This window comes from Sturnira hondurensis, unplaced genomic scaffold (genome assembly GCF_014824575.4).
Source record: "Sturnira hondurensis isolate 20B ecotype Veracruz unplaced genomic scaffold, ASM1482457v3 Scaffold0016273, whole genome shotgun sequence".
Lineage (NCBI taxonomy): Eukaryota > Metazoa > Chordata > Mammalia > Chiroptera > Phyllostomidae > Sturnira > Sturnira hondurensis.
In genome coordinates this window covers 1,744,283-1,770,680 of record NW_028088904.1, presented here as the reverse complement: position 1 = coordinate 1,770,680, position 26,398 = coordinate 1,744,283, and the positions used below count along the sequence as shown (strand labels likewise).

At 35.9% G+C, this 26,398-nt stretch overlaps 1 protein-coding gene across 5 annotated transcripts in view; it reads right to left on the bottom strand.

The window, feature by feature from the left end:
• Positions 1 to 26,398, bottom strand: part of LOC119000751 (lysine-specific demethylase 6A-like) — a 209,031-nt gene that overhangs the window by 95,602 nt on the left and 87,031 nt on the right. For all 5 annotated transcript variants that reach the window (XM_037065878.1, XM_037065882.1, XM_037065880.1 and 2 more), the window contains 2 exons: positions 15,776 to 15,830; positions 13,242 to 13,276 (listed from right to left, as the gene is read on the bottom strand). In XM_037065878.1, coding sequence (XP_036921773.1) covers positions 13,242 to 13,276; positions 15,776 to 15,830 — 90 coding nt within the window. The remainder of the gene's footprint in view (positions 1 to 13,241; positions 13,277 to 15,775; positions 15,831 to 26,398) is intronic.

Here is a 26,398-nt window from a genome sequence, read left to right as displayed (position 1 = left end):
GCAGCAACATTTTTACTGATATGTCCCCTAGAGCAAGGACTATAAAGGAAAGAATAAACAAATGGGATCTCATCAAAATAAAAAGCTTCTGCGCAGCTAAAGAAAACAGCATTAAAATAAAAAGACAACCAACTGTATGGGAAAACATATTTGCCAATGATACCTCAGACAAAGGTTTAATCTCCAAAATATACAAAGAACTCACACGACTTCACTCTAAGAAGACAACTAACCCAATTAAAAAATGGGGAAAGGACTTGAACAGACACTTCTGCAAGGAGGACATACAGAGGATCCAGAGACACATGAAAACATGCTCAATATCACTAGCTATCAGAGAGATGCAAATTAAAACTACAATGAGATACCACTTTACACTGGTGAGAATGGTCATCATAAACAAAGCAATAAACAACAAATGTTGGAGAGGGTGTGGGGAAAAGGGGACTCTGGTCCCCTGTTGGTGGGATTGCGGACTGGTACAACCATTATGGAAAACAGTATGGAATTTTCTCAGAAAACTTAAATTGGACTTGCCTTTTGACCCAACAATTCCACTGCTGGGATTGTATCCTAAGAACCCTAAAACACCAATCCTAAAGAACGTATGCACCCCAATGTTCATAGCAGCACAATTTACAATATCCAAGAGTTGGAAGCAACCTAGGTGCCCATCAGTAAATGAGTGGATCAAAAAACTATGGTACATATACACAATGGAATTTTATGCTGCAGAAAGAAAGAAGGAGCTCCTACCTTTTACAACAACATGGATGGAACTGGAAAGCATTATGCTGAGTGAAATAGGCCAGGTGTTGAAGGACAAATACCATATGATCTCACCTCTAACAGGAAGCTAAACAACAAAGCAAACAAGGAAGCAAAATATAACCAAACACACTGAAATAGAGAACAGGCTGACAGTGACTAGAGGGGAGAGGAGAGGGAATTTCAGGGGAAATAAGGGAGGGATTTAGAGGAACCTATATAAAGGATACATGGACAAGAACTGAGAAGGGTGGAAATGGGAGGGAGGGGGGAGGATGGGGGGTGGGATAGGATGGGAGTAATAGAAAACTGTACTTGAAAAATAATTAAATAAATAAAAAAAAACAAAGAAAAAATACAGTTTGCTCTTCTTTTCTGAAATTACAAGCAGCGTCACTATGAAGGTAAAAAGGCATGCTTTAAAAAAGATTTCATGAATAAAATCAGTGTATATTTCCTTCATTGACCTTTCTTTTATTTTACAATAAAATTTTATGATAAAATTTGAAAAAAAAATATTTGCAATTATTGTGGGTTTCTTTCCAGATTTTATTTATTTTTAGAGACTGTGTTAGGGACAGAGGAAGTGAGGGAGAGAAATATGATGTGAAAGATAGACATCAATTGGTTCTGTGTTATACACACTCTTACCACAGACAAAATTCTCATCCCATACAAGAGACCAAACCAGGACCCTAACCAGCAACCTTCAATTTTGCAGTACAATCCTCCAACCAACCTGCCCACACAAATCAGTGCAAAATTACTTTGTAAGACATTTCCATTAATTCACTTTTAGACAAGAGACCATGTCTGACCCTCATGAGTCTGACATAAGTCTAATCTACTTATTTTTAAGCAGTATGCTGTAATAATTTTTAAAGCATGCAGTGCTTGACTATTTAGACAGGGGTAGTGATCTCTTTTTCTTTAGAATGTCAAATCAAGTAATGAAAACAGCCAACAAAAAACAGTCTTCTGATATGAATGAATCTGAATTATATCTATTTTTATTGGTACAGCAATAAATATAACATTTTTTACTAATGTGCAGAATTTCAGTATTAAGTTTGTATGTGCTGTTATTAAAGAGGTTGAAATTCATGGCTCTAATAACTACACATGTATGCTTTTTAAAAGCAGCCTGCGTATACATGAATGGAAATATTATTATGCAGTGAAACATAATAGACACACAATTCAATACAATATTAGAAAAGCAAAGAAAGCAAATGAAAAATTAAAAAAAAATAATTAGTATACATTTTACCAGGAATGTACAGTCAATTCAATTATGGTTTTTGAGAATATCTTTATCCTGTTATTTCATGGAATCAATTTCATAATCATGTTCACTTGCCTGTTTTAATCCTTTGTTTTTTGTTTTACAATTTTTCTTTCCCAGCAATGAGTGACACAAACAATGTTCACCTGAAAGTTGGTTATTTTTTGTAATGTAAATGCAAGACTAAATTACCTTTGATTGGCCCTGGACGGTGTAGCTCAGTGGATTGAGCACAGGCCTGCGAACCACACGATCGTAGTTCAATTCCCAGTCAGGGCACATGCCTGGGTTGCAGGCCAGTTCCCAGGAGGGAACTCATGAGAGGCAACCATACATTGATATTTCTCTCCGTCCCTTCCCCTCTAAAGATAGATAAATAAAATCCTTAAAATAAATAAATAAATTAGCTTTGATTGAAGAGGCACCATTTAAAAGTGTAAGATCCACAATGTGGGAATCCTGGATAACCACAACCATGAGACTACATAAAAATCGAGGACTACTTTCCTATTTTCTTTAGTTTTTAAATATATTTTATTGATTATGCAATTACAATTCCCCGCCTGCACTCCCCTCAACCCTGTACACGCACCCCACCATTCCCCCCTTTAGTTTATGTACACGTGTTTCATGTTCTTTAGATTCTGTATTTCCCATACTATTCCTGCCCTCCCCTCTGTCTATTTTCTACCTACTCTCTATTCTACTTCTTCTCTGTACCTGCTCCCCTCTTCCCCTCCTCCCACTCCTCTGTTGCTAACCCTCCATGTGATCTGCATCTCTGTTGCTCCACTCCTGATCTAGCTGTTCACTTAGTTTGCTTTTGTTTTAGGTGTGGTTGTTAATAACTGTGATTTTCTGTTCTTTCACTGTTCATATTTTTATCTTCTTTTTCTTAAATAAGTCCCTTTAACATTTTATATCATAAGGGCTTGTTGATGATGAACTCCTTGAATTTGATCTTATCTGAGAAGCACTTTATCTGCCCTTCCATTCTAAATGAAAGCTTTGCTGGATAAAGCAATCTGGGCTGTAGGTCTTTGGATTTCATGACTTGGAGTACTTCTTTCCAGCCCCATCTTGCCTATAAGGTCTCTTTTGAGAAATCTGCTGACATTTTGATGGGAACTCCTTTGTAGGTGACTGTCCCCGTATCTCTTGCTTCTTCTAGGATTCTCTCCCTCATTTTAATCTTGGCTAATGTAATTATGATGTGCCTTGGTGTGTTCCTCCTTGGGTCCACCTTCTTTGGGACTCTCTGAGCTTCCTGGACTTCCTGGAAGTCAACTGCCTTTGCCAGATTGGGGAAGTTTTCCTTTGTTATTTGTTCATGTTAGTTTTTCACTTGTTGCTCTTTCACTTCCCCTTCTGGTAACCCTATAATTCAGATGTTGGAATGTTTAAAGATGTCTTCGAGGTTTCTAAGCCTCTACTCATCATTTTTTGAAATATTTTTCTTCATTCTTATCTCTTTGGTTATTTTTTTTCTTTCTGCTTGTTCACTCCCTTGATTTGAGTCCCAGTTTCCTTTCCATCGCTATTGGTTTCCTGTGCATTTCCCTTCATTTCAATTAGTTTAGCCTTCATATGTTCCTCTAATTTGTGACTAAAATCGACCAGTTCTGTGAGCATCCTGATCACCTGTATTTTGAACTGTGCATCTGGTAGATTGGCTATTTCTTCGTTGCTTAGAGTTATTGGCTACGGGGCTCTGAGTTCTTCTTGAGCCATGTTTTGGTCTGTTTGCCCCTGTTACCTATGAGGCCGAGAGCCCTGTGCACCAGGGCGGCACAACTCAGTCACTGGGTTGTGAGGCTGTATCTGGGGGTGGGTTAAGAGAGGGGCATCCCCTCTGCTGCCTTCCGGCACTAGCGCCTGTGTGGTCTGTCTCACTGCTTGCTCCTTGGCCTGGTTTATCTGCACGTGAATGTGTGACTGTGGTCAGACTACTGCCTTGTGCCCTCACTAGGTCTGCCTGTTGCAACCCCACACCTGGGATCCGCCGACCACCGCCTTTGCTCCTGGGTCGGTCTGGACACCCTTTCCAGTGTGACCATGCTCCGCCAGCTGCTGGCTCTGCCCCTCTTACTGATCTGGCTAAAAGGTTCGTTATTGTTGGACTTCGTATGGCTCAATTTTCTGTGTTTTGGTTGCGTTTTTGTTACTAAAAGTATTTTGTCTTTAAACTTGGTTGTGTGAGGAGGCACAGTGTTTCCACCTATGCCTCTCTCTATCTTGGCCGAAGGTCTCTTTCCTATTTTCTTTGATGTAGAAATCTTAGTTGATTTAGGCAAGTACAGTATTTTGTCATGTATTAATACGCACTTTTTTCCCAAATTTCTGAGAGAAAAATTCTGAGAGAATTAGACATGGATAGTACTAGTTTTGTATCTATATAGTTGCTTTGGACTTTTATTCATGCTTATGTGTTAAATGTGAAACTCTACGCAAGAATAATTCTAGGGTATTCAAATTAATACCCTAGAATGCAATAATTGGTATTACACATAAGTATGAATTGTATTAAATAATTAAAATGCAAGGTGTTTTTCCCCACAAAGTTTGGGCCAAAAACATGGTGCACTTTACATATGGAAGTGCATTATATACTGCAAAATATAGTTATTTTTATAGTTGTTTTCTTTCTCAGCTTTACATTCTAACTATCATGTTTTAAATTCATAGATAAAGACTGAAATTTCACCTCTGGCTCATGTGGCTCAGTGGACTGAATGTTAGCCTACAAATCAAAGGGTCACTGGTTTGATTTGCAGTCAAGGCACATGCCTTCGTTATGGGCCAGGTTTCCAGAAAGGGCCATGAGAGAGGAAACTACACACTGATGTCTCTTCATCTCCTTTTTCCTCCTTTCCACTCACTCTTAAAAAAATAAATCTTTAAAATCTTTAAAAAAAAAACCAAACTTTCAACATTCTATCCTTCAACCACAACACAAGCAAAGTAGAACTCCACTTGTACTTTCTAGGACCTATGTACAATCAACATTGTGTCTATACATGTTTCCTGATGGCTGTTGCTCAGAATGTCTTTCAACAGTAGTAAGAAACTCAAAAGTAAGTCTAGCCACAACAGTAGTTATCAACAGATTGAGACCAGTACAGAGCAACAGTTAATCCTGCTATTCCTATAATGTCTGGATAAGCATGTTGAAACGTCTTATAATTTATTTTTTCACATTTTACTGTAAGAGTATTGCAAATAAATTATATGATCAATAAGTTGGCCTTATTTTCCTTTATGTGCATGATAATATATATCATGAAGAGTAATAAATAAGTATTCCTAATTCCTTAAACATACAAATAAACTATAAAGAATAATAAACACCAAGTGCAGTATATTTTGTTCAACACTTCCCAATGATAGACATTAGAGTTCATTTGCCCCTTCCCAGAAAAGCAATTAATCTCAGGTCTATTTTGTTATCGGCATAATATTCATTACATTGCATGATTATTGCATCTTTCCATACAAGAAAATACATGTCTATTTTTCCTAATGGTCTAGAACTGGTTATTTATATCAGGAATGACAGATATGTGGAAACTCTAAAATTAGAATTAAAAATAGCACAATTTATCTCATTTAAAAATTAAAACAATCTATACAATCTAACCAGAAATTTAATCAAATATACTGCAACTTCTTCATGGTTATATTTACTAAATAAGGAGACAATGAAAACCAACAAAAGACAGGCTGACAAAGTATCTCCCTTTCCCTTCATCACACTAAGAGCACATCTGGCACCCCAATGGGAGGAAGACATTGTTCTAAACATGCACAGGGCTAGAGAGGGGGATTGACTCACTCACAAGCCTTCCTATTTCCTTCCCGTCTGGTGAAGACCTTTCAATGTAGCCTGGAAAAAGACGGAGTTGTTTTTGGGGGCCAGATTCTTGAAACCCTTAGAAGTTGGAGCACCTGGCTGGACCACTGGGTTGGTTTACTAAAGTGAACTAAAGGAGAGATACTTCCTGCCTGCCCTGACAAGTGATTTGTGAGTGCTACGTAGATGGCTGATCTTAGAAGTCAAATGCAGCCCCAACTACTGTAGCTCAGTGGGTAACGGTTTGATTCCCAGTCAGGGCACATGCCTGGGTTGCAGGCCAGTTCCCAGCAGGGGACGCATGAGAGGGAACCATACATTGATATTTCTCTTCCTCTCTCCTTCCCTTCCCCTCTAAAGATAAATGAATAAAATCCTTAAGAAAATAAAAATCACTAGGTGTTAAAAAAAAGAAGTCAAATGTAAATGGTAGCTGGAAAAGGCGGGAGCCTGATTCCAAGTAGTGTCAGGAGAGAAAATGAGGTCCTTGGAGGACAACTCGGCAGCCTACTGCCGCAAAATAGGATGGTATTCTGAATGTGAAGAAATCCCCCAAAATAGGATGGTATTCTGAATGTGAAGAAAGATACTCAGGGAGTAACCTTGGACTAATTCATCTTGAACCCTGCCATCCAGGATTTGCCTGTATGGGTACTGGTAAGCAGCTGAACCCCACTTTTATTGGGTAATACATCTACTTTGAGAAAGGGTAAATTATAATAGAATCACACCAGTCCTTATAACATGAGAAGATGAACTTCATATCATGTTATTTCTCCTCAAGATTATGGTAATTTCTTCCCAGTCTAGAAATTTGGAAGGGGAGTTAAAAAGGAAAACTGAGGCATGCATAAAAGCTGAAATAATCAATGCATGCTTCCATATAGGTAGTCTGGCATTCAGTAAGTAATTCAAAGTAAATTGAAAACACTTAAGTGAACATTAAGGAGAAAATGTAAACAAAAGGAAACAAAATATTCAGATATTAGAATCATCAAACACTAACCTTCAAAATATAACTGATTAATATGCTAGAAAAAGTAAATAATAATTTTAGGACACAGAATTGGAGACCATGTAAGAATCCATGCAGATTTTAAGGAAAAAAAAATGAGATAAGCAAAAGAACTCAAAGTGGCTTTAACTTCAGGTGAGATAGAGAAAAAGATCCAACTGAAGAATAACTGAGAAAAAATAAACATAAATGTACAGATAAAGTGGAAAATACATAGAAACGAAAACAGACCATGAAAACCTTTAACACTAATACGGAAAAGACAAAAGAAAAAAGACAGCTGAGCAAAACCAAACTTTAAAAGAAATAATCTCCCTACTACATAAAAGGACAAGATGCAGATTCAAGAAATGACAAATACAAACTAGAAATCATAAAGAAGTAGATCATCACAAGCAAAACTTTAGGAAGCACATTAATAAATAGACTTGATGAAATCAAAAAAAAAAAAAAACTTTAGGAAGCAAAATACAAAGAGAAGTTCTTAACTAATTAGCAAAGATAAAAAAAATTAATCAAAACCTGATAACATTACTAGTATTAATGATGACATCATTTCTCATCAATAAATAAATACCTGAATAAAATTTTTAAACTGAAAACAAAATATAACTCTGTATCTATTAAAAACATCAAAAGAAAAGGATAGTACAGATTCACATAAAAAATTATGTTTAATTCTATTAACATGCTTCCCTTAAAACTAGTTTTAATAGACAATAATTTAAAAATAAAAACATAAAGGGATACAGAAAACCCCTACACACAAACAATTGTACACATTAGCATAGGGTATCCAAGAACAATGAAAAATGTTTTTTCTAATAAAATCAGAAGTTAGATTATCTAGAAAGTCCTATTCAATGTAAAAATACCCAGTAGATTCAATAAGAGTAAACATCACATGTAAGCTGGAACTCAGTAACAAAAACATTAAACATTCTTTTATCATTATTGGCACATTACAGAAACCATAGCCCAAAGAAATTAAATCAATTAAAATTAGACAATATTGTGAAATAACATGCATCAAAATTATACAATGTATCAAACTGTATTTACTTTAAAATTACTTGCCTGGAGCACCTAAGTATATATGTAAAAATTAGCAAAAGTAGTATTAAATAAATTAAATCCAAATAAAGTAATACAAAAAAAGCAGAAATTAATAAAATAGACAGCAAGCATAAAGTAGGTGTATTTCTAAAATGACACTACATTTTATAAACTCTAGCAAGACAATCAAGAGTATATAAAACAATGAATAATTAGATATTGTTATTCACCATCACAGACCTCTGCAAACATTGGTGAATATAAACAAATGTATACTAATAATGTTTAGATAAAATGAAAATATCTTTTCCTTAAAATAGAATTCAACCAAAGTAAGGTTTCATTGCCCAAACCTAAAGTATATAGTGATATACTATATACTTTAAATTCCTTTACGTTAGTGTTAAATTTCTTTTCTTTAAATTACTTTCTATACTTTACTATTTCTATTACTTTCTTTCTATACTTTAGAGTATAAATGATATACTTCATTTAAATTCCCTGAAAAATTAGCCATGTCAGTTGTGACTCAGTGGATTGGCCTGCTAACCAAAGGGTCACTGGTCCATTCCCAGCGGGTTGCAGGCTACGTGTCCAGTGGAGAGCACATGATAGTCAATCACACACTGATGTTTCTCCCTTCCTTCCCCTCTAAAAATGAATAAATGGAATCTTTTAGAAATAATAAAGTCACCCAAAACAAATTTTCATTTGTGAAAAAAATGTAGTATGAAATGGCTCACCCACTACAATTTTCTAGACACAAACAAAGAAATACAATAGACTTTGGTCAGGTAGCTCAATTGGTTAGAACATTGTTCCGATATCCCAAGGCTCATTGGTTCAATCATTGGTCAGGTCACTTACAGAATCAACCAATAAATATATATATAAATAAGTGGAACAACAAATCAATGTGCCTCTCTTTATCTTTCTCTCAAAACTGCCTTCCTCACACCCTTTTCTCTCTAAATCAGAAAATTAAATAAAATTTTTTTAAAGAAGTATCATAATGTTTAACACAAACTCTGCCAGTATAGAAAATAAGGTGCTATTATAAATACCTTCTATGAAACAAATATGATTCCAAAGTTTCCAGAAGAAATTACAAAGAGTAAAAGCCAATCTCTTTCATAAACACAAATGCTAAGAAAGTAGTTGACAGCCATCCCTTGATCTGTATGAAGATTGGTCCCATGACTTCCGTGGATACCAAAATCCGTCAATGTCCAAGTTCCCTATATAAAATGGCATGGTATTTCCATATAATCTGCACATACTGTCCTACATACTTCAAGTCATATCTAGATGTTTATTACAATTACAATATAAATGCTATGAAAATAACTATCATGTTGTATTGTTTAGCATACAACCACAAGAAAAAAGTTTTCACATATTCAGCACAGGCAAAAAACTATTAGGTGAGCCAGTAGTACTCATCAGCAAGAATGAAACACTTTTTGGAATATCAACAATCTCAAATTGGTTACTTTGAAAAAAACAGTGTAACTCAAGAGAAGAATGGGTTACTCAAGAGAAAAAAAAGAAAATCCTATGTTAATCTAAAATGCTTCAGAAACTATCTGAACAGGAATGAGTAATTATTAATATTAAATAGTTCTATTACAGAAAAATGTTATGTGACAAAAAGATAACACTAGGATATAAGAAAATCAAATGTTTGTAAATATAAACTTTCATTTATCAGATAAAATGAAAAAAATCAAAAGATATATATCCATAGCGAACTTTTTTTAATGTCTTAAGATTAGTTTAAGAGATGATTAACAATCATAAGCCAAATTTTTCAGACAGGAGAATTGTCTTGGATTAGTGAGAAAAGGTTATCCACTGACATTAAGGATTTATAAGTGGCCCTGGCTGGGGTAGCTAAGTGGATTGACCAGCAGCTCGGGAGTCAAAGGGTCGCCAGTTCAATTCTTGGTCAGGGTACATGCCTGGGCTGTGGGCCAGGTCCCTAGTTCAGGACACAACTACAATGGCGTTTCTCTCCTCTCTTCCCTTCTTTCTAAAAATAATAAATAAATAAAATCCTTAAAATAAAGAATTCTTTATTTTATTTTAATATAGAAAAATATACTGCCCACATTTCTCTTTTTGAGAAAAACATTCTCAGATCGTAATTCATGCTCCATTCTAATATTAAGTATATTATTTAATAACAGACATTCTTCAATTGCTGAAGATTCAAATGTGAAAAGTCTATAATTTAATCTTTTACTAAGGTGTAAAATTCATACATTTCCTTCATAGAAGAATGCAATAAAATTAAGATATCCTGAATTATACAATGGTCATAATAGATTGAATGTACTTAAAGTCATGTTTCCTACATCAAAGAACTAAGAAAGAAATTTTATAAATAACAAGAATTAAGTAATTTTATAAATAACTACTGAGATAATTCTGTATACGGGGACCAGCAGAAATGTAGTTTCTTTCTTTTGCATGACTTTTCAATTTTCCTACCACTGTTATTAAGTAGGTTTTCTTTCATCCATTGGGTGTTTTTATTAGCTCTTTTGTCAAAAATTATTTGCTCATATATACAATGTGGGTGTATTTCTGGGCTCTCAATCCTATTCCACTGGCTTGTGGCTGTTTGTTTTTTCTATTTTTCCTGGCCAATACCAAGGTATTTTATTATTGTTGTTTTGCAGCATAGTTTGAAGTCAGGGAGTGTAATGTAACTTAGTTTCATTCTTTTTTACCCCTCAGGATTGCTCTGTTTTTTGTGTGTGGTTCCAAACAAATCTAATGATTTGTTTTATTTCTTTAAAAAGTGTCTTCGGGATTTTGATGGGGGATTGCATTAAATCTGTACAATGCTTTGGGTAATAAGGATATTTAAAGGCTTAAATATAATATATGAAATAATAAATTAAACAGAAGAAAACATAGGCAGCAAACCTATGTACTTAGGATTTTATAAATTTGACCCAAAGCAAAGGAAGTAAAGGAAAAAATAAATGAATGGAACTATATAAAAATAAAAAGCTTCATTCAGCACAGCCAAAGAAACCAACAACAAAACACAAAGAAAACATGCCAAACAGAAGAAGATTTTGGCAAATGACTGCTTCAGTAAGGGGTTACTGCTAAAAGAAAACCTCATACAACTCAACACCAAACAAAAAATCCACTTTAAAAATGGGCATAATGTCTGATCAGATGTCCAGGAGAACAAAAAAATGGCCAACAGATATACAAAAAAATGCTTAGCTTCACTAGCTATAAGGGAATGTAAATCAAAACAACAATGAGATGCCCCCTCACACCTAAGAGAATGGCTATTACCAATACAACAGCATCAAGTGCTAGAGAGGTCATGGAGAAAAAGTAAATCTCATTCACTGCTGGTAGGAATGCCGAATGGTACAACTGCTATAAAAATAGTATGGAAAAATGCCTCAAAAAAATTAAGAGTAGTTAACATATGAACTGACAATGTCTCTTCTGGGTATCTGCCACAATAATTTCAGAACATCTATTCACAAAGATGCATGCACCCCTATGTACATCGCAGCATTATGCGTGGTGGATAAGACATGGAGACAACCAGTGTCCTTTGACTGAGGCTTGGATAAAGAAGATGTGGGGCATACACACAGTGGAATACTGCTCAGCCATAAGAAAAGATGAAATACTGCCATTTGTGACAATATGGATGGACCTTGAGAATAATATGCTAAGTGAGATTAAGTTGGACAGAAAAAATCAGGAACCTTATAATTTTACTTACACTGAGATATAAAACTGAATGCAACATATGAACAAACAAGACGTAGAAACAAACCAAGACAGATAAACATGGACATCAGCATGTGGGTTACCAGTGGAAAAGAAAAATGGTAGGTAGTGATGAGTTGAGGAGGTCCAGTGACCTTCTTTCAGTGGTGAACACACAATAAAATATATAGATGATGTATCACAAAATTGCATACTTGTAACCTACATGATTTTGTTAACCAATGTCACACTGATAAATTTAGTAATAATAAAATTTTTAGAATGACTAAGAAAACATTACAGACAAAATATTCAATCAAAAATAAGAACCTTTATCTCTAATAATCATAATATATAAAAAAGATTGTATACTATGAGATACAATCTCAACATGTATCTCATAATATAGAAAGAATCCACAATTACCAAGATTTTCTACCTGGACAGTATTTTCTACTCAGATTCAGTAAATATGGGAATTTATCGTGTACAAGTGAGAGAGGAGGTGGTACAAGGACAGGAGCTGCAGAAATCTGATATTAGTATTTTTAAAGCTCCCTCTGATGTCTCCTGCATTAACTGGGTTTGACAACCAGCCACTTCAATGATCTCAAACTATCTTACCTATATTCTTTGTAATATAAACAATGAAAGATACAAGCACCTTTTCTCTTTAGGGTATAATTTTTCATGACATCAATCCCACACCACTGTTGTATACTTGGACTAAAAATAAAAGCATGAAATTTACAACTTTTTACTATGTAAAGTGTTTTTCAATTGAAATTATGCTATCACACGCATGTAACATCTAACAATTAAAACAATGGTGAATGGTCAATTATTTACATTGTGGATGAACTCTATACCTAATTGTCTTCAGTCTCCTATAAACTTTCTGATTTCTAACCACAGACTCTAAATTTGTATGCTACTATAGTTTTCAATTCAGCAACCTAGCAACTTCAATTTCAGTCGCTATTCTAAAATTAAACTAAAAGTTTCTAAAACCTATTTTGAATTAATGATATCAGAGATTACACTGTGTTAACACAAAGGTGTTTTAAAGATATTTCACTAGAGAAAGACAGAAGTAATTATTCAAAGACAATGCCTTATAATATACATACATAAATATTTTAAATATATAGCTAGATATTAAAATCAGAATGGTAAAAAAGCTTAAATATAGTCATTTCACAGTCTGTAGATGACCCAGTATTATAAGCAAGTCACACTGAATGGTATTTCCTATTAAATAACAAGCAGAGTGTTTGGGAAACTGATTAAATCATAGTGAGTTCAAATAATTATTTAAAAAACTCACTGAAAATTAACTTCAATTCCCTTATTGTTCTTAAAATTTCATCACTAAGCAAAATTTCAAACGCATTCAATGAGAAATGCAGCATTATATACCCACATCTCCATTAAATTCACTAATATTTCTCCCAAAACATGGATGAGGATTGTTATTTTTCTTCATATTTAAGCAAAGCAAGTGAAACACTTACCTGAGTTTCGTACAAGTGTGCAATATGAAACTGAACTAAAAAGAATAAAGAAAAGTAATTACAGCCAGGTTTAAGTTAGTAAACAAAAAAGAGACAAAATAAAAATATAGAACATTAAAATGCTAAAACTAAATCACTGTTTACAAGTGTAATTGTTCATTTTAATTAAACAATATACAAAAGTTAATCAATTAAAGATAAGCATGCTAAGAAAAGCATCGTTATTGAACCAAAATTTTAAATATTTAATAAGAATATTTACTTAGATAAAAAGCATTAAAAGTAATCAGTTAGTTTATAAAGTTCAAATCTGCAATATTAAGAATAACCTTCTAAATGTATATATCTTCAAATATGATTCAGTACTGCCATCTTAAAAACACAGTAAAGTTACAGTTAAATATAGACTTTTTAACTTATAATTTTTCTTTAAAGTAAATTCCATACACTGTATTTTGTTGTGTGTAGTATTCAATTTTTTTTGCCCAAATTTTTGAGGGAAAAATATGATGTGTGCACTATACACAGCAAAATACTGTAAATAACATTTCTGAAGAAGTTATACAACAGGAAAATTCTAGTAAAATACTATTTACTAATATTTTAGTTAACTGAACATTTTTAGTAAATAATTTTACTTAATTCTTTTCCTTCATCAGAGTTAGGTAACTTTTAAAGAATCAAACTGTCAAACCACCTGAAAAGCATGATTATAATATATCTAAAAACTAATATAAAGGCAAAATATGCTCTTTAATAAAGAAATTCTTCTTGACACTCAATTCTCAATTACCTGAATGCATAAATAAGACCATAAAAATAATAAAAAAACCAAACCACAATAATTACAGTAACTAAATTCTCATTATTTGAATTATATTTATTTGTCAAATACGAATCTTTGTGTTAGGTTCCAACTAGAAAATAATTTGAAAATTATATGCACACTATGTAAGTATAGGGATTTTTTCCAAGGAAAGTCTCATACCCGTAATGAAACCTTCTTTTAGGATTAAGTAGCAAAATCATTCATTTTTTCTTTTCTCTCCTCTTCCATCCCCACATCTTCTCTCTCAACAAACAGCATAAAGACAACATTTTTTCTGGGAGTTATAAAAAAGTTACCAATTCTTAAGCTCAGCTTTTAAAAATTCTGATTTAATGAGTCTATGCTATGGTCTTAAAACTAACATTACTAAGCCACTCAGCTTTCTAGAAATGTCTTAACACCCAGATTTAAAGACAGTGCTTAGGCACTCCTCAAATACCATTCAAAAAAAAGGAAAAAATTAGTCCTAGATGCTGTGACTCAGTGGATAGAGTGCTGGCCAAAAGGTTACTGGTTTGATTTCCAGTCAGGGCACATGTCTGGGTTGTGGGCCAGGTGTCCAGTGAGGGGTGCTTGACAGGCAACCACATATTGATGTTTCTCTCGCCCTCTCTTTCTCCCTCCCTTCCCCTATCTCTAAAAATAAATAAATAAAATCTTAGCCCAAAATTTGATAATAAAATGTAAAATCAAACTTTTTGGTAGAAATTAATTTCTCCATGTTTCTGGTCTGAGATTCACATACTCATTTGTATAACATAAAACTCTTTCGAAAGTAGTTAAATGCCAACATGAAAATTTTGAATTATACATATTAAAACAAACTGACATTGTCAAAAAGGTCTTCATAATAAATTTTATTAAAAAATATTTTTGTTAAAATCATCACCAGGACATTTTTCCATTGCTTCTAGAGAAAAAGGAAGGTAGTGGGGGAGAGAGACAGATAGACAGACAGAGAGATATCTATTGGAGAGAGAGAAACATCAATTGGTTGCTTTCTTGTAAGTGTCCAATGGAAGATCCAACTGTACTGTAAATACGTGCCATGACCAGGAAACCAATCTGCATTCTTTCAGTTTATGGATGACACACTGGCCAGTGAAGAAACACTATTCTTTAAATATCTGAATAAAGAACAACTTACAATGAAAGTTTCATATTACAAAAGGCTTTTCAAATATAATTAACTATATATATCCCTCCTGCTCCCTCTAAAAATAATACGTATTTACTTTAAAATATTATATATTTGTAATTTATTCATACATAGAATTACATTTCCACTCAGTTTTTGTTCTAATTTTAGATACTTCTGATCTTCCCAATTTCACAATCACAGGTGAGAGTTTCCATGAACAGTCATGGTATAGAGTATACTAGAACACAACCCCTCAAGGAAATTTTCTTAAAGAAATATTTTTTCATTTACAGAGACACTACAAGATAACAATAATAGAAATGATATCTAGCACAAAGCAACAAACCACTATGTGTTAGTGTTCGCTGAGAAGCAAGCCATTTCTATAGTTCTCAACAGACCATGATTATTGTTTGTTTTATTAAGTACTCAAAAGTCTCTGAGTTGGTCTTGTGCTTCTTGTTCTAGTTTTAAATAACCAAATACAAGTACTCATGGTTATGATTTGAAATATCTGAGTCTATTTCTCAAAAAGACCAGAAAACTATGTACAAAAATACTTACTTTCAACACTAGACAAAGTGCAGGGATTGCAGTCAATCAAGGCTAACCGAAAATGCTGTAAGAAAAAAGTAAAAATATTAATGCACTAAATGTAGAGTTGTGTAAAAATCAGTTTTTATATTTTAGGCCTTACAGTCTACTGTGTAATAATAAAATCAAGTTAGAGATTCCAAGATGGCTGCAGAGTAGGTAGAAGCTACACTGCTTCTAGCACTGAACTGGATTTAGAACTACTTTATAAAGCAATCAACCCAAATAACCAACTATCATAATCAAGGACCTCGAGAAGCCACACAAAAACTGATAAAAAAATCTGGAAACAAGTGAAAGGGCAGGCCAGGACATAAGTGGTATGACTGAGAAGCAGGAAAGAGACCTTAGCTATAAAACTCCCACTGTCAAAAACATGGTTTCTTAATGCTCCACAGGTATACCCAACCTAGAGCCAACTAAGATGAGAAGAAAAGTGGATGTGTTTATAAAAATCAGTGGGGTTTCATTACACCTGGGAGAGGAGTAAATCTGAATAGTGACCCTGAACACTTCTATTGTTATATACTCAACCTTGGGAATGCACTGCCCAGTCTTCCAACTACTGGCAATAGCACTCTGTTGTGGTTGGATCCTATGGAAGGCAGAGCTGCCAATACCCAAGAAGGACCTTTGGGGTGATCTTTGCAAAATCTCTAATGGATACATACAGCAATAAAACTGTCACTTTGGAAAGGGGCTCATTATTCCCTATTTTGAGTGCACAGCTGGTGTCCCCTCTACCTGTTGAATAACTCTGTGACTGCATCCTGTGGAGGCCAGTCCCAAGGGTGATTAGAGTACTGCACACAAGTTTGACTTTTGGAGCACAGTCTCTGGGAAAAACAGTCTGGGCATTAGGCATGTGCTAGACTGTGCTTCTGTACCACAATGATGACATTCGTATCTCCTCTGCAAGTTCACTGTGCCATATGTTAGTAAATGACATAAAAGGCCACTACCCTCACAATGGCTTGACAGTACCACCACCAACAGGAGACAAGATCACCCCTCCCAGGTCCCAGAGGCATGGATTTGCTGAACTCAGATCCAAGGGAGACGTGAACTGCTCAGAACAGGGACATTTGGAATGCACCTTTCTCCAAGGCTGTTGTCTAGGACTCCTATGTGCTCCTATGATACCAGTCCTTACTGGAGATTCTTTTGACCTGTCTCCCTGAGCCCCCGTGGCCCCAGTTCAATATGCTTGCTGTTGCTAACCTGGACCTGTAGCATGCTGCTTCTGGGGAAACTACTGTGGCATAGGTGCCACTTTTAGCTTATTCAGTGCTTGATCACACAGCCACCAAGTAGCAGACCTAATAGTACCCTCATCCACCTTCTCAAACCTGATTACTTCGCCTACTCTGCTCTGCTGAGCTCGTGACTAGTGGAAGTGTCTGTGGGTGACAGCCATCCTGGACCCAGCCTGAAGTCATTCTTTGGTCAGCTCTGGAGGAAGACTAGGCAACCACATGAGGAGATGGGGTAGATGACTGGTGGAGGCAAACTTCAGAAATCTTTGATGGTTATACAGAACTAACCACAACTCTAAGCTGCAGGAAATAATAATGGCAGAAAACTACCCTAAATTGTTGAAGAAAAAGGTCACGCAATGTCAGACAGCATAGTGTGTACTAAAAGTAAATCAAAAGATCCACACCAAAACACATCATAATAAAACATGAAAGAATAAAGACAAAATGAAAATCTTTCAGAGAGGAAGTGAGAGTGTTATCTGCAAGAATCCCTGCTGCCCCCCCTGCCCACCAAAAGAATCCCCAAAATACTGTCTGCTGATTTCTTCATCGAAACACTTCAGGCCAGAAGGACTGACATGAAGTATACACATGATGAAGAGCAAGGATATAAAACACAAGATTACCGTATTCAGCAAGGCTATTATTTAACACTGAAGTTATAATAAAGAACTTCCAAACAAGAAAAAGCTAAGGAAGTTTATTAACACAAAAAAGTATTGCATGAACTGTTAAAGGGCCTGTATAAGAAAAAAGATTCAGGTGGGACTAAGCAAAAAGGAAAAAGACTCATGGACATGGACAACAATGGAGTGAGGACTCGGACATTATAGAGGGAGGAAATGGGGACAAAATGATAATGGAAAACTACAATAAAAATTTAAAATAAGAAAGAAAAGAAATATGGACATAGAGGAACATAGATATAGACAATACATAAGTAATAAATAAGTACCTATCCATAATGACTATAAATGTAAATAAAATATGTACACCAAACAAAAGGCCTAGGATAGCTGTATAGATAAGAAAATGTGACCCAGAGATCTGATTAAGATGGAGGTGTAGGTAGAAATGTTTCGCTTCCTCACATAACAAAAAGAAGGATGAGAACCAACTTAAAAACAAGAACTGCTAGTAAATCAAAGTGCACAGAAGTCTGATAAAGAGATAAAGAAATATTCATCCAGACTAGTATGAGGGGCAGAGACTGGCAGCTGGGGCTGAGGGGATAGCAGCTACGTGGTAGACTGCAAGGGGGAAGTGGGGACTGGCTTACCAGTCCGTCCCACATTTACATGCATGTGAGCTGGGAGAACATCAGGGGAGCAGACAGTGAAACCCACAACAGTGTCAGTGTGGGCTATTAAAAATTCAAAACTTCTGTCTTTAAAACCCTGTTGGTGTTGCATCGGCAGGAGAAACTCCTAGCCTCACTGGAATGTCCACTGAAGAGTCACAGTCCTAGAATGTACATAAACCCACCCATCAGAGAATCACCATCTGAAATGGCACAACCTGCTTATGAAAAAAGAGGGATGCAGTGCCACAACACAGAGAAGAGGGTTGCTCTACTCTGTGGAATACTAAGGTTCTGCCCCTTAGTATACTGTGTCCAGACAAATATATATGGCCCAAATAAATGAAGAGATCAAACCTCCAGAAAAAGAACCAAGCAATGAATAAATAAACAACCTACTAGATAGTTTAAAATACTGGTAATCAGTATGCTCACAGAATTGACTGAGTTTGGTCACAAAATGAAAGAAAGTAACCACAACTATATAAAAGTGAAATAAAGGAAAACACAGGGAAGGAAAAGCAAGGAGAACAAAACCAGGACTCAGATCAACCATTTGGAACAAAAGGAAGAAATGAAAGTCCAACTGGAAAGAATGAAGAAATAAGAATTCAATGAAATGAGGAGAGACTTAGGCACCTCTGGGACAATTTTAAAGGTCCCAACATTTAAATCATTAGGGTGGAAGAAGGAGAAGAGGGAGAGCAACAAATGGACAGTTTATTTCAATAAGTAACAAAGGAAAACTTCCTCAATTTGGGGAAGGAAATAGACTTCCAGGAAGTCCAGAGAGTACCAATGAAATTGGATCCAAGAAGAAACACACCAAAGCATATCATAATTACATTATCCAAGAGTAAAGATAAGGAGAGAATTTAAAAGCAGCAAGAGGCCCTGGGTGGTGTAGCTCAGTAGTTCAGTGGATTGAGCACAGGCCTGGGAACCAGAGGATCGAGGTTCAATTCCCAGTCAGGGTACATGCCTGGGTTGCAGGCTGGTCTCTTGCAAGCCAGTTCCCAGTAGGGGACGCACGAAAGGCAACCATACATTGATGTTTCTCTCCCTCTCTCCTTCCCATCTAAAGATAAATAAATAAAATCTTAAAAAAAAAAAAAAAGCAGCAAGAAAAAAGAGGAAGGAGTTCCCAAAACACACACACGAGGAAAAAAGGAACCTTAAATGATACATTGGACCATTTAGATCTCTCAAAAGAGTCCTTACAGGCAAGAGGGGCTGGAAAGAAGTATTCCAAAAAGACAAGGACCTACATCCAAGATTACTCTGTCCAGCAAAGCTAACATTTAGAATGGAAGGGCAGGTAAAGTGCTTCTCAGAAAAGGTCAAGTTCAAGGATTCATCATCACCCAGCCTTAATTATATGAAATGTTAAAAGGACTCATCTAAGAAAAAGATGATCAAAACTATGGACACTATTTAAAATAACAACAAACTCACAACTATTAATTACCAAATCTAAAAAAACAAAAACAAAGCAAATACCTAGAAGAAAAACAGACAGAAATGGAGACCACATGGAAGGTTATCAGTGGGAGGGGAAGGGAGAGAATGAGGGAAATGGTAGAGGGAATAAGAAGTGTAGAAAGTAGGCACAAAAGAGGCAGGGGGCTTAATAATAAAATTGGAAATGAAGAAGTCAAAGACTTTTCAGGTAGAACCCATGGAAGTGAACTATAGCCAGGAGGAATGCAGGAATATTGGAGGGTAGAGGGTTGAGGGACATGAAGAGGTAAAAAAATTGGGACAACCGTGAAAGCATAAACAACAAAATAGAAAGGATTATTAGCTTTTCAAAAAAAGAAATAAAGGAAATCTGATCCAGGTACATGTTGTCTACAAGACAGCCACCTCAGAACAAAAGATACAGGCTGATAGTGAAAGAATGAAAAATTATGTTCCACAGAAATGGATGTAAACATAACCTGAAGTAGCAATACTTGTATCTGACAAAATAGACTTCAAAACAAAGGCCATAATGAGAAACAAAGAAGATTACTATATAACAAAGAAGAGATTGATCCAATAAGAAGATATAACCCCTGTAAATATATATGCACCCAGTAAAGAAGCATCTAAATACGTAAGGAAAATTCTTCATAGACTTTTAAGAAAGAGATTGACAGCAATATAGCCATAGTAGGGAATTTTAATACCACACTGCCATCAATGGGTAGATCTTCCAGAGCAAAAACAAAAATAAACAAAAAACACACACACGAGGAAAAAAGGAACCTTAAATGATACATTGGACCATTTAGATTAAATTTTAATTACAGAATATTTAATCTCACAGCAGCAGAATATACATTCTTCCCAAGTATACAAAGAATAATTGTCAAACACAGACCAAATGATAGCATACAAAGTAAGTCTTACTAAATTTAAGAAGATTAAAATCACTCAAACATCTTCTCTGTCCACAATGGTATAGAGAATAGAAATCAATTATAATTTAAAAAAACTGAGCCCTGGCTAGTGTAGCTCAGTGGATTGAGCATGGGCCTGCCAACCACAGCATTGCTGGTTCGATTCCCAGTCAGGGCACATGCCTGGGCTGCAGGCCAGGTCCCCAGAATGGAATGCAACCACACATTGATGTTTCTCTCCTTCTCTTTCTCCTTCCCTTCTCCTCTCTCTAAAAATGAATGAATAAATAAAATATTTTTTAAAAACTGGAAAAGCAATGAAATCCATAAAGTCTAAAGAGCATGTTATTAAATAACAAATGGGTTAGCTATGTGATCTAGGAGAAAAATAAAAAAATAATTATCCAGAAACAAATGAAAACAAACACACAAGAACCCAAAACCTGTGGGACACTGCAAAATGTTAGGAAGGTTCACAGCATTACAAGCCTAGCTCGAGAAGCAAGGAAAATCTCTAATAAAAAAAAACCACCTAACTATACTCAAAAGAACTAAAAAAAGAGCATTAAACAAAACCTAGAATCACTAAAAGAAAAGGAAATAATAAAGATGAAAATAGAAATAAGTGACACAGAGACCAACAGAACAGTTGGAACAAAGGACCAATAAATCTGGGGGCTGTTTCTTTGGAAAGATAAACAGAATCAAAAAGCCTTTAACCAGACTGAACAAGAAAAGAGAGGATTCAAATAAATGAAATCAGAAGTGAAAGAGAAGATGTAATAACTGACACAATAAAGATACAAAGCAGTGTAATAAAATCTTACAGATGCCTACAGGGCAACAAGTAAGACAGCTTGGGTTAAATGCATACATTTACAGAAATATATATACTCTTCTAAAACTGAATCATGAAGAATCAGGAAACCCAAGTTAACAATTACAAATAAAGAAACTGAAGCAGTAATAAAAGAAAAGCAAAAACCAAAATCTTTCAGCAAACAAGGGTTCTTTTTCAAAAAAAATATTTTATTTATTTATTTTTAGAGAGAGGAGAAGGGAAGGAGAAAGAGTGGGAGAAAAACATTAATGTGTGGTTGCTTCTCAAGCTCCCTCTACTGGGGACTTGGCCTGCAACCCAGGCATGTGCCCTGACTGGGAATCAAACTGGCGACCCTCTGCTTCACAGGCCTGTGCTCAATCCACTGAGCCACACCTGCCAACACACAAGGGTTCCTCTAGACCAAAAAATTTCACAGAAGAATTTTATCAAACAATTCAAAAAAAACACATATTCTCAAACTATTCCAAAATTTTCAAGAGGAAGAGAGACTACCAAGCTCCTTTAAAAAGCCACCATTATCCTAACTCCAAAAACAAATAAAGACACTACAAAGAAAGAAAGAAAAAAAAAGCCAACATCCTGGATAAACACAGAATTAAAACCCTCAGCACAGTATTAGCAAACAAGAACAAACAGGACATTGAAAAGACTGTATCCCATAATCAACTGGGACTTATTCTGGGAATGCAAGTTTGGTGTAATACATGCAAAGAAACATGATACTTCATATAAACAAAATAAAAGATAAAATGTGTATTCCATATCAATAGATGTAGAAAAGGCATCTGATATAATCCCGCACCAATTTAAGATGAAAAAAAAAACTCTGACAAAGCTGGGAATACAGGGATCATACCTCACTATAATAAAGGTCCTTTATGAACCAACAGAAGTAACCTCACTGTCACAAGGCAAAAACTAAAAAGCATTTCCTTTAAGATCAAGAGTAAGACACAGGGCCCTGGCTGGTATAGCTCAGTGGATTGAGTGCGGGCCTGCAAACCACATGATCGCTGTTCGATTCCCAGTCAGGGCACATGCCTGGGTTGCAGGCCAGTTCCCGGTTCCCGGCAGGGGACGAATGAGAGGCAACCATACATTGATATTTCTCTCTCTCTCTCTCTCCTTCCCTTCCCCTCTAAGAAAAATAAATAAAATATTTTTTTAAAAAGAGTAAGACACAGATGTATGCTTTTACCACTTCTATTCAACAGTACTTCCAGTACTATTCAATAGCAATGGAAGTCCTAGCCACGGCAATCAAACCAGAAAATAAAATGCATCCAAATTGGAAAGGAGGAAGCAAAACTGTCATTATTTGCAGATTACATGATAGTATACATAGAAAACTCTAAATATTCTACCAAAAACTATTAGACCTAATATGTGAATTTAGCAAAGTAGCTGGATATACAAGCAAAATTCAGAAATCAATGACATTTTTATACACCAATAATGAAGTATCAGAGATACACTAAGAAAACAATGCCACTTACTATTGCAAAAAATAAAGGAAAACAGAATAAATTTAACCAAGGTTGTAACTGGTCTGTATTAGGATACCTTTAAGATGCTAAAGGAAGAACGTGAGGCAATAACAACTAAGTGGGAGTATATACCATGTTCAGGGATAGGAAAAATTATCATTAGAATGCCCATAACTATTCAAAGCAATCTATAAATTCAACACAATTCCTATGAAAATACTAAAGGCATATCTCACAGATACAAAACAATTATTCCAAAAATTTACGTGGAACCAAAAATACCCGAGTAACTTCAGAAATTCTGATAAAGAAGAACAAAGTTGGAGGTAATTTATTTTCTACCACAGTATTTAATATTAAACTTTACTTTAAAGGTCAGAGTAATCAAAATGGCATAGTATCATCACACAAAAAAAGCTATATAAATCAATGGGACAGAACACAGACCCCAGAAATAAATCAACACACTTATGGTCAATTAATATTGAAAAAAGAGGCAAGAACATACAAGAGGATAAAAACAACCTATTCAATAAATGAATCTGGGGAAATTACACGAATATAGAGAAAAGAAAAAGAACACAAGAATAAATTCAAAATGGGTAAGAAATTTAAATACAAGGTCAAAAACAAACACACAAAAAAACGTAAAAACTCCTGGCAGATAACATAGGCAGTAAAATTTCAGACATTTCTAGTAGTAACAGTGTTGCTGATAAATCTCTTTATCTCCTTGGTAAAGAGGACCAAGAAAAGAAATAAACAAATGGGACTACATCAAATAAAAAACTTCTACACCACAAAGGAAACCATCAATTAAATGAAATGGGAACACACTGTATGGGAGAACACATCTATCACTGGTACACTTAGAAAGTGGTTTATTTCCACTTCTTAATATATATATAAAGAACTTAAACAACTCAGTCCTAAGAATACAAACAACCCCATTAAAAAAACTGGCAACTACTACCTGAATACACTTCTTCAGAGAGAATACAGAAATGGTCAACAGATATATAATAGGATGCTCAATATCAGAGAAATGCAAATTAAAACCACAAAGACATATCACCTCACCTCTACCAGAATGACTATCATCAGCAGATCAACAAACAGCAGTGCTGACAAGGATGTTGTGAAAGGGAAACCTTTTTGCTTTGTTCCTGGAAATGCAGACTGGTGTAGCAACTGGGGAAAACAGTATGGAATTACCTCAAAAAAGTAAAAATAGTACTGCCTTTGACCCAGAAATTCCACTTGTGGAGATATATCCAAAGAAATCTGAACACTAATTCAAAATACTATATACACCTTCTGTTCATAGCAGTGTTATTTACAATAGCTAATATTGGGGAACTGCTCAAGTCCCCACTGTTGATGAGTGGATATGGAGGTACGATAACATTTACACAATGGAATACTACATGACTGTAAAAAAAGGGCCTCTTACCTTTTGCTCAGCATGGATGGACCTGAATAGTATTATCCTAAGTAAAATGAACCACTCAAAGACAAATACTTTATGAATTCACTTAATACCTGGAAGGCAATGAACAAAATAAAAACAGAGGCAGGGACAACATGGAACAGACTGACAAGTGTCAGAGACAAAGGGGTGGGCCTGGTTAAAAGAAGGGGAAGGATCCTGGACTGTGTGGCTCAGTTAGCTGCGTGTCAACCAAGAACTAAAGAGTCACTGGTTCAATTCCCACTCAGGGCAGATGCCTGGACTGTGAGTTCGATCCCTCATGAAGCCTTATGCAAAAGGTAACAATCAATGTTTCTTTCTCACACTGTTTTTCTTCATCTCCACTTCCCTCCCTCTCTAGAAAGTAACTTAAAAAAAAGAGGGGAGGAGTTAAACAGAAAAATTCCAAACATATGTATATGAATACACAGACAGGTTTGGAGATAGCCAGACAGAAAGGGGGTTGGCAGTAGTTCAAATGCTGCGAACCAAAAGGCTATTCAAAATGAAGCATTTGAAATGAGTTACAGAACTTGGAGTGTCCAGAAATTATGAAATATATGATATCCTTCCGCCAAGATGGAGGCATAGGTGGAAACACTGTGCCATCTCCCACAACCAAGTTTGGATACAACAAAAGTTTTGGAGAACTAAGACACACCCAGAGACGAGAAAACCGAATTATACGGAAGTCCGACAGCTACGAACCGTTCAATGGGGACGGTAAGAGAGGCAGAGCCAGCAGCTGAGCAGGGTCGGGAAGGACAGACCTAGGAACACAGGCAGCCCGGACCTAGTCGGGGTGCGGGGCAGACTGACCAAGGTCGCAAATTCACAAGCCGTGAGACGGACCACGCAGGCCTCAGGAGGCGAACCCAGTGGTGGAGGGCTGACAGCGGTGGCACACTCAAGTACAGTGGAGCAGGGTGCGAGGCCCTGGTGACGGTGGTGGCTGCGGTGCTGGTGGGGGTCTCAGAGGTGGGCGCCGGAGGGAAGCCATTGTTTCTCTTTGACCCCGCCCCCACATACAACGTCACAACCCAGCAACTGAGTTACCCTGCTCTGGTGAACACCTTAGGGATCCGATCCTGCTACGAAACAGGCACAAACAGCCCAAAGGATGGTGCAAGAACTCAAAGTCCCAGAGCCAGTAACTCTAAGCGACCAACAGATTGCCAGCCTTTCAGAAGCCCAATTTAAAACACTATTTATCACGATGCTCACAGAATTGGTAGAGTACAGTCACAAATTAGAGGACCTTAGTCACAAATTAGAGGAACATATGAAGGCTAAACTAATTGAAATGAAGGGAGATGTCCAGGAAACCAATAGTGATGGAAAGGAAAATGGGACTCAAATCAAGGGAGTGGACCAGAAGGAAGAAGGAAACATCCAACCAGAAAATAGTAAAGAAACAAAAATTCAAAAAAATGAGGAGAGGCTTAGGAACCTCCAGGACATCTTTAAAGGTTCCAACATCCGGATTATAGGGGTACCAGAAGGGGGAAAGAAACAGCCACGACTGGAAAATGTATTTGAACAAATAATAAAGGAGAACTTCCCCAGTCTGACAAAGGAAATACACTTCCAGGAAATCCAGGAAGCTCAGAGAGTGCCAAAGAAGTTGGACCCAAGAAGGAACACACCAAGGCACATCATAATTACATTAGCCAAGACTAAAATTAAGGAGAGAATCCTAGAAGCAGCAAGGGATAAGGGGACAGTCACCTACAAAGGAGTACCCATCAGACTGTCAGCAGATTTCTCAAAAGAGACCTTACAGGCAAGAAGGGGCTGGAAAGAAGTATTCCAAGTCATGAAATCCAAAGACCTACAGCCAAGATTGCT